The sequence below is a fragment of the Orycteropus afer genome, unplaced genomic scaffold, assembly GCF_000298275.1.
Source record: "Orycteropus afer afer isolate SDZICR_OR568_19922 unplaced genomic scaffold, OryAfe1.0 scaffold00015, whole genome shotgun sequence".
NCBI classification, from domain to species: Eukaryota; Metazoa; Chordata; class Mammalia; order Tubulidentata; family Orycteropodidae; genus Orycteropus; species Orycteropus afer.
In genome coordinates, this window is record NW_006921602.1 from 15,072,173 (window position 1) to 15,080,360 (window position 8,188).

At 35.8% G+C, this 8,188-nt stretch overlaps 1 protein-coding gene across 1 annotated transcript in view; it reads left to right on the plus strand.

Annotated features, from left to right (window-relative positions):
• Positions 1-8,188, plus strand: part of VPS13C (vacuolar protein sorting 13 homolog C) — a 252,418-nt gene that overhangs the window by 112,115 nt on the left and 132,115 nt on the right. The window contains exons 29-35 of the mRNA XM_007958262.2: positions 564-643; positions 1,314-1,373; positions 2,422-2,584; positions 3,479-3,595; positions 4,494-4,597; positions 4,813-4,980; positions 5,682-5,986. Coding sequence (XP_007956453.1) covers positions 564-643; positions 1,314-1,373; positions 2,422-2,584; positions 3,479-3,595; positions 4,494-4,597; positions 4,813-4,980; positions 5,682-5,986 — 997 coding nt within the window. The remainder of the gene's footprint in view (positions 1-563; positions 644-1,313; positions 1,374-2,421; positions 2,585-3,478; positions 3,596-4,493; positions 4,598-4,812; positions 4,981-5,681; positions 5,987-8,188) is intronic.

Here is an 8,188-nt window from a genome sequence, read left to right on the forward strand (position 1 = left end):
GCAGTTTCCCACCCTTAAAAAAACCCTTCAATTTAAGCCTTCTTTCTTAAAGTCTAAATGAAGGAAAATTATTTATATTTCTTTAATATAAATGAAATATATTACTTATCCCAAGACTTTTAGAGCTTAGCAGACTATTACAGATTTTTCTAACTACCTTTTTGTGTAATGGAGAAAATTGAAGTTAACTAGTTTGGGTGTAAGGATAGAGCTGAACTGGAATTTATATTTCCTGATTCTTAACCTCCAGTAGTCTTTTTGTTGTCCTGCAAATGCACACATGGCCTTAAAAAATCTAGAGAAGTCTTGATTATTTTTTTAACACACTGTGTAATTAAATGACAGTAATGAGGTTTTTAAAGGTAAGTTAGATGCCAGAGGTAAGGGTTTGGATCGATCACTTCTTTACTAGTGTTGGCCTTAGTGTTCAGTAACCGTGAAAATGTGTGCATCTATTCATTTAAAGTTTAATTCACAATTTTTTTGAAAAAGAAAAAGATAGTTGAAAATTGAAAAATAAAAAATGAGCAGTTTACTTGAATTTTTTTTTTTTTTAAATCTAGGATCTAAAAAGAAGCCCCTTCATTTGATCAGCTCTTCTGACAAACCTGGATTAGATCTTTTAAAAGTGGAGTATATTAAGGTACGGGCTATAGAATGGTTGCATACTTTTGGACACAAAACTATACCCTGGAAGGGAAAAGAAGAGAATGGATGTATATCATAACTTTTTTTTTAAGTATAGTTTTTACTTACTTGAGTACAGTTCCATTACAAAGCCATCTAGCTTCTTGTTCCTGAAGATGGAAACCTGGTATGGAAGTGTGTTGTACTGAGTGCTCCTATCTTCTGGGGTGTATTCACCTACCTACATTACAGTAGTTGTATGTATAGGTGACATTTGGCAGATCATATTACATCAAAAAGGATAAAGTCAAATTGGATTGGGTTGGGAGAAAACTGCCAGTACTGTGAAGAGACTAAAAAATGGGAGAAACACTAATGAAGCTGACAATCTTTAGCTTCATTCCAGATTAGGTGGTTTGTTTAATCATTCAACAACTATTTATTGAGTGCCTGTGTATGCCAGGAGGTTGCTGTGTTATAATAAACACATTATTTGGATGTGACTTTAAAGTAATGATGATGAAATTAAATATATATATAATATATATATTCATATATATATATATATTATATATATACAGTTAACTATAAATAAGTTAACCAGACATAAAAAATGATTTATTAAAAAAATGATTTATTTACTATGATCTTTATATCCTTCCTTAGAACATTTGTTTCTTTTTTAGGCTGATAAGAATGGACCTAGCTTTCAAACTACTTTTGAAAACACTGAACAAACAGTTAAGGTAAGAAATTCTACTAAAGCAATATTTCCTATTTGAAAATAACCTACTTTCAAAGTTTCTGATATTCTTTGTAGAATATTGACTGGGTTAATTTGAGGAAATAATTTATAAATTAACCTACTTCATATGTTCTGTGTTTATGATTCAGCTTAGTAAAATTTTGACTTACAGTATCATAACCTAATGTCTTTGAATTTTTAATATTTTCTCTAAAAAAGGGAAAATGTTTTAAACACAGAGGACCTTTGATTTATGAAGAACCAACAAGGTCCCACACAAACCAAACTAGACACAGTTGTTTAATGCGGAAGTGAAAATGTGAAGTACAAGGAGAAATGGTGGAGTACGTCTAAAGCTGTACTACTTGGGTAGTAGCATAGAGAAGGAAAAGGCAAAATGCACCTCTGAGGAAATGAGTGAGATGAGGTTTACATTAAACTTTTGAGAGATGGGGCTTCTGTTGTAATATTGTGAACCTTCCCTTTTCATAGTTTTTGTGTCCATTTAGGGTTTTCAGGAAATGAAATCTTTCTAGCAAAGATTTTTTTTCTTATGTATTAATTCACTATTAGAACACTGCACATTCTTGAAAGCAATTTGATGGTATCTTTCATATATAAATCTCATGAATGCCATGTTTGAAATTATTTCTAGACATAATAGTAGCACATGGTGATTCTGGAGTTTAGTGTTCTAGCTTATGAGGTTTATATAATCATAATAAATGGTCATTGAAGATCCTAGAAGCCATATATGTGTTGAAAGCTGGAATGGCTATGAGAAACAAATTATAGACCCCAGAACAATTAAGCTTGGGAAATTAAGTAATTATGTTGCTTTAATCCTCTGATGTACTGTTGAAGTGTGTAGATGTGATTTACTCTCTGCATATCCCCTGTTTAAGGAGCCTGGGTTGTGAATTTTCCTTCACTTCTCTACTCCTCCAGAGTGATGGAAGGCAGTGATGCAAGCTTAGCTGGGTGTCTTTTAGATCCATTGTAAGATAACTGACTTTGGACAACTGATTTTCTTTTCAAAACATTTTTAGGTAGCCTTTTCATCTTTAAATCTATTGCTGCAAACACAAGCTCTTCTCTCTTCTATTAATTACCTGACAAACATTATCCCATCAGATGGTCAAAATATGGGTGATGTCAAGGAGGCACAAATTTCAACTGAAAAGCAACAAAAAAGTTCAAATCTGCGAAAGGGTATGAAAAGCCTTTTTTGTTTCTTGTTAATAAGGGTTTTAGAATTCTAGAGCTATGTGAAAAATCTCAGCGATTACCTGATCATTCATCTACATACCATTTTCTCCCCTTCAGTTCTTTTCTTCAAATAAAATTTTACATGAGTGTTTAATATGCAAAACAAATGTAACAAATGAAGTTATTTTACAAAGTGTTTGTTTTATTCTTGTTTCTATCTTGGTGGTGGTGTCGGATGCCTTTAGGTAGCTAATAGGAAGAGAGGACCTGTATTTACCCTGAGTTCTTGCTCCCCTCTCAATGACTCCTGAAGGGACTGTGTAGGTTAGGTTAGTCTTCCCTTCTATTTACAAATAAGAATACTAAGACCCAGAGGAAGAAGAATCTAACTGGTCAAGAGCCCAGGCTTTGGATCAGAAAGAACTCAGTTCAAGTCCTAACTCTTGCTGCATAAACGTGTGACCATAAGCACATTATTTAGCTTCTCTGTATTTCAGTGTCCTTATGTTACTCATTTTGGGAGCTCTGGTAGCATAGTGCCTAAGGCACTTGACTGCTAACCAGAAGGCTGGTGGTTCAAACCCACCAGCCACTCCAGAAGGAAGGTTGGTTAATCTACTTCCGTAGTGATACCACCTCGGCAACCCAAGGAGAGGGGTGTTATGAGTCGGGTCTGACTCGTTGGCACATAACAACAACAGTGTTACTCATTTTAGCTTTTTTAGTTGGTTTGAAATGGTGAAAGTAACACCAATAAAAATGAAAACTCTATAGAATATGTAAAGTACAAAAAATATTTGAAATTTCAAGAGCTTAAGAGTTATATTATGTTAACAGAATTGTATTTCATTTAATATGATCCTTAATAGATTTTAGAATGCTTTGTTTTATTTTCAGTGATTGCACCCATTAAAGATAGTGATATTACTGACTTCAGGCTCTTTGCCAAGTTGAATGCTTTCTGTGTCATTGTTTGCAATGAAAAGAACAATATTGCTGAAATCAAAATTCAAGGTAAAAGTTCTCATATTATTAAAAATTGGTTAAAAGATAAGCTTTTTCTTTTTGCATTGCCAAAGAATATTCAGATGGAGAGTTTTGAACTGTGAAAGCTGGAAGGACAGAATTGGACTACATGCTTTCTTCTCTACGGGGGAGAATGTAGCTCTTGGTCAGAATCTAACCATCAAACTGAACTACACAGATGGTATTTTAGACCTTTCTGAGGGTTGTCTCAGAAATGGGGAAGGGTATTAATATCAAGGTAGGGATGCTACTGATGGACTATGATAAGTGTCAATCCCCAATTCAGGTTAAGTTCTTTGACTATGCTATATCTTGTAGTGAATTCACAGCAACCTTATAGTGAAGAACAAAGCCTATGAAGCCAATGATGTTTTCTTCTAGGCAAAAGCTGCTAAAACTCACCTAGCTTTTTCTCTCACTTTATCTTTACCAGCTCATTGTGAACTAGTAAAGGTAAAGAATATATTTAATAAAATTCTTGGAGAACTTAAAAACCAGAAAACTAAGGTTTTTTTTTTTTTTTCCATTGTCCTTTCTGAACTGGCAGTGCATCTGGTGGTCTGACTTTGGTTTGTGAAACTTATCTTTATATAGCTTCCATGTAAATCACTAATTATACAGTATAAAGAATCCTCAGATGATGTATTTGTAACAGATGTGGTTTCTTTGGAAGATTGGAAATTCAGATAATTATTTGTTAATGAATTTATAGATTTTGTTTTTTTAATAAAAGTAAAATAATCTAATATTTTAGTAACTTGTTTCAGTTGTGAGTTAAACATTGCTAAGTAATTTAAAGTTTTATGCCCAAAATAAAATCATGCAATGAAGAAAGGTCTTATTTATGGTAAATCTATAAAAATTATAATAATGAATTTTTTTTCAGGCCTGGATTCCTTTCTTTCTCTTCAGTCAAGAAAACAGTCACTGTTTGCCAGACTGGAAAATATTATCGTCACAGATGTTGATCCTAAGACAGTTCATAAAAAAGTAGGTGACAGTAAATGAATGATGTTGTTTGTGTGATTTAACATGAGTTTTTATTTTAAAACTTATTTTACTCTAAAATATATTAATGAAATCTATTTCAATAGGAAAATATTTCTTTAAAAATTGTGTGTGGAAAGTTTTAAATGTAAACCCTTTTCTAAATGGGATTTTGCCTTTGTCTTCTTGGATGAAGTATTTATATCTCTGTTTTTCAGGCTGTCTCAATAATGGGAAATGAAGTTTTTCGTTTTAGCTTGGACTTGTATCCAGGTGCTACTGAGGGTGATTCTTACACTGACATGTCTAAAGTGGATGGTGTGGTATCACTGAATGTTGGCTGTATTCAGATTGTGTATCTTCATAAATTCCTCATGTCGCTTCTGGTAAAATTATATTTATATATTGAATTTTCAACTTGGAAATACTTAAATAAGGCTGATTATTATATTTGCAAATCTTGTAAACTTAGGTTTTATGGTAAGCATTGTTCTGATTACATATATTAATTATATATACTTATATATTCATATATATATATTATAATAAACTTCTCATAGGGAGCTGGAAGCTCTAGTGCCATAGTGCCTAAGGTATTTGACTGCTAACCAGAAGGCTGGTGGTTGAAACTCACCAGAAGCTCCTTGGAAGGAAGACTGGCAATCTACTTCTGTAGAGATACCGCCTCAGAAACCCAAGGGGGGTTGCTATAAGTCAAATCCACTCAACGTCAGGGAGTTTGGTTGAGAGTTTTGATAGGGAGCTAAAATCTGAACCATTTAATGATTTTTCTTAGGAACTAGAACTGGTAATTATTTTCACTGGAGCAAAATAAAGCCAAATTCTTGAGTGCAAAAACTATTGAATTTTTTTTTTTTCTGTTTCTTAGCTATATAGCATAAGCCCTGGTGAAGTAGCTTATAGATATGGGTTCATTAGCAGTAATGCCTCGCTAACCCTAGAAAATATAGGGCTCAGCTAGAAGTTATCTGTTGGAAAAAAAATAGCACATGTATAAAAAGAAGATAGTATTATTGTTGTGTCTGGCATATGCTTGAGTTTTTCCTTTTATGTTTTGTGTCTGCAGAACTTCCTGAATAATTTCCAGACAGCCAAAGAAGCTCTGAGTGCTGCCACGGCCCAAGCTGCAGAGAAGGCTGCCACGAGTGTGAAAGATCTTGCCCAGAGGAGTTTCCGTGTTTCCATCAATATTGACTTGAAAGCACCAGTTATAATCATTCCGCAGTCTTCCATTTCCACCAATGCAGTACTGGTAGATCTTGGCTTAATCAAAGTTCAGAATCAGTTCAGTCTGGTATCCGGTGAAGACTGTTTACATCCTCCAGTAATCGATAGAATGGATGTGCAGCTAACAAAGCTTAAGCTTTCTAGGTATGCTGTTTCAGTAATTGTAGATTTAATTATTATGCTAATGTTCTCCATAAAATTTCATGACCTTTGAAATTCATACCTAAAATACTTCTATTAAGCAGAACAGTTTATTTTTATTATTTTTTTTTAATTGTGATTTGGGTGAAAGTTTACAGAGCAAATTAACTTTCCATACAGCAGTTGACATACACTTTGTCTCATGACATTGACTACAATTTACCACGATGCAACAAGTCCCCTCCCACTTCGTCCTTGTAGTTAACTCTTCCCTGTATCTTTCCCTCCATGCACTCCTGCCCCCTGAGCTATGTCCCTGTGCATGCACAGCCCTTCAGTTCTTCCATGATTGTTCTCTCCAAGTCTACCTAGTGTAAATGTTCAGCTCATATGCCTGTTTTTTGTTTGGCTGGAAGCCACAGGTGTGGGTCCAATTCCAGGCCTGAAGTGGAGCTAGGGGCCATAGTCTCAGGGGTTCCACCAGGCTCTATCAGACCAGCAAATCTGGTCTCTTTTTTTTTTTCTAAATGATTTTGAGTTTTGTTCCACATTGTTCTCCCTCTCTATCCAGGGTCTCCTACATAGATGCCTCTCTGAGTGGTTGACAGTGGTAACTGGACACCATCTAGTTCTTCTGGTCTCATAGTTGTATAGGTTGAGGATTGCATGGTGTAACACTCACTTGGACTAATTGTTTCCATGAATCTTTGGTCTTCCTCATTCTTCTTTGCTCTGGACGAGGAGAGACCCATCATTGAATCTAGATGACTACTTGTAAGTTTTTAAGATCCCAGTTGCTACTTTCCAAAGTGGGAGGTGGAACAATGTTTTGTGCTGTATGTTATGCCATTTGAGCTCGATGTCCTCTGCAACTGTGGTCCCGAGCCCACAGGTCCAAATACTTGCTCCCTCTGGGTAGCTGGCTGTGACCAAGAAGTGACTACAGCCTTGTCCCTTACCAGCTCTACTATACACCTGGGAATTCTTACAGAACATAGCAGTACACTTGTACAAACATTGTCTGCCAACCCTATACGTGGTCTTGGGCACACTCCCCCCTGCACAGACATACCTAATAGTTCAGCCTGTCCACCCATCTGTCCACCCATATATACATGTTTGCGTTCACTGACAATGCACTACTGTATGTGCAAAAGTGTTCATCTTTATTGCCTGTACCTCCTATGTACCTTTCTGTGTCTTCCTATTCTTCAATGCCACTGTGTTGATCATTCGTATTTGGCAACATTAGCCTTCTCTTCACTCAAATGAAAACTTCTCTCTGACTATCTAACAGTGTTCCCTCCCCTCCTCTCCCATCCCTGGTAACCAACAAAGAAAATATCCTTCCATATATAAACCTTTCCTTGACTTTTTACAATAATGGACTAATACAATATTTATCCTTCTGTGATTGGCTTATTTCACTCAGAATAATGTCCTCCAGGTTCATCCATTTTATGCGGTGTTTTGCAGATACTATAGTGTTTTTTTAGAGTTGCATAGTATTCCGTTGTGTGTATGTACCATAGTTTGGTTTTCCATTCCTCAGTTGATGGACACCTAGGTTGTTTCTGTCTTTTGGCTATTGTAAATAGTGCTGTGATGAACATGGGTGTTCATATGTCTGTTCTTGTCCTGGCTCTTACTTTTTTAGGATTGTTGTGTTGTTGTTATGTGCCGTCGAGTTGGACCCGACTCATAGCGACCCCTCTTTGGGTTTCTGAGGCAGTATCACTATAGAAGCAGATTTCCCCATCTTCCTTCCGAGGAGTGGCTGGTGGGTTTGAACCGCCAGCCTTCTGGTTAGCAGTCAAGTGCCTTAGCCACTATATACCTAGTAATGGAATGGCTGGGTTAAATGGTATTTCTAATTCCAACTTTTGAAGGAATCACCATACTGCTTTCTACAGTGGTTGTACCATTTAACAGTCCCACCAGCAGGGTATGAAAGTCCCAATCTCTCTACATCCTCACCAGCATTTGTTATTTTCTGTCTTGTTGAACTTTGCTACTAGTGCTGGGGCCAGAAACTCAGTCAAAAATCTACTGGAACTAATTGAGAGATTTAGCATAGTGGTAGGATACAAGATCTTTTGATTTGCATCTCTCTAGTGGCTAATGATTGTGAGCATTTCTTCATATGTTTGTTGGCTACCTGAATATCCTCTTTGGTGAAGTGTCTATTCATGTCTTCTGCCCATT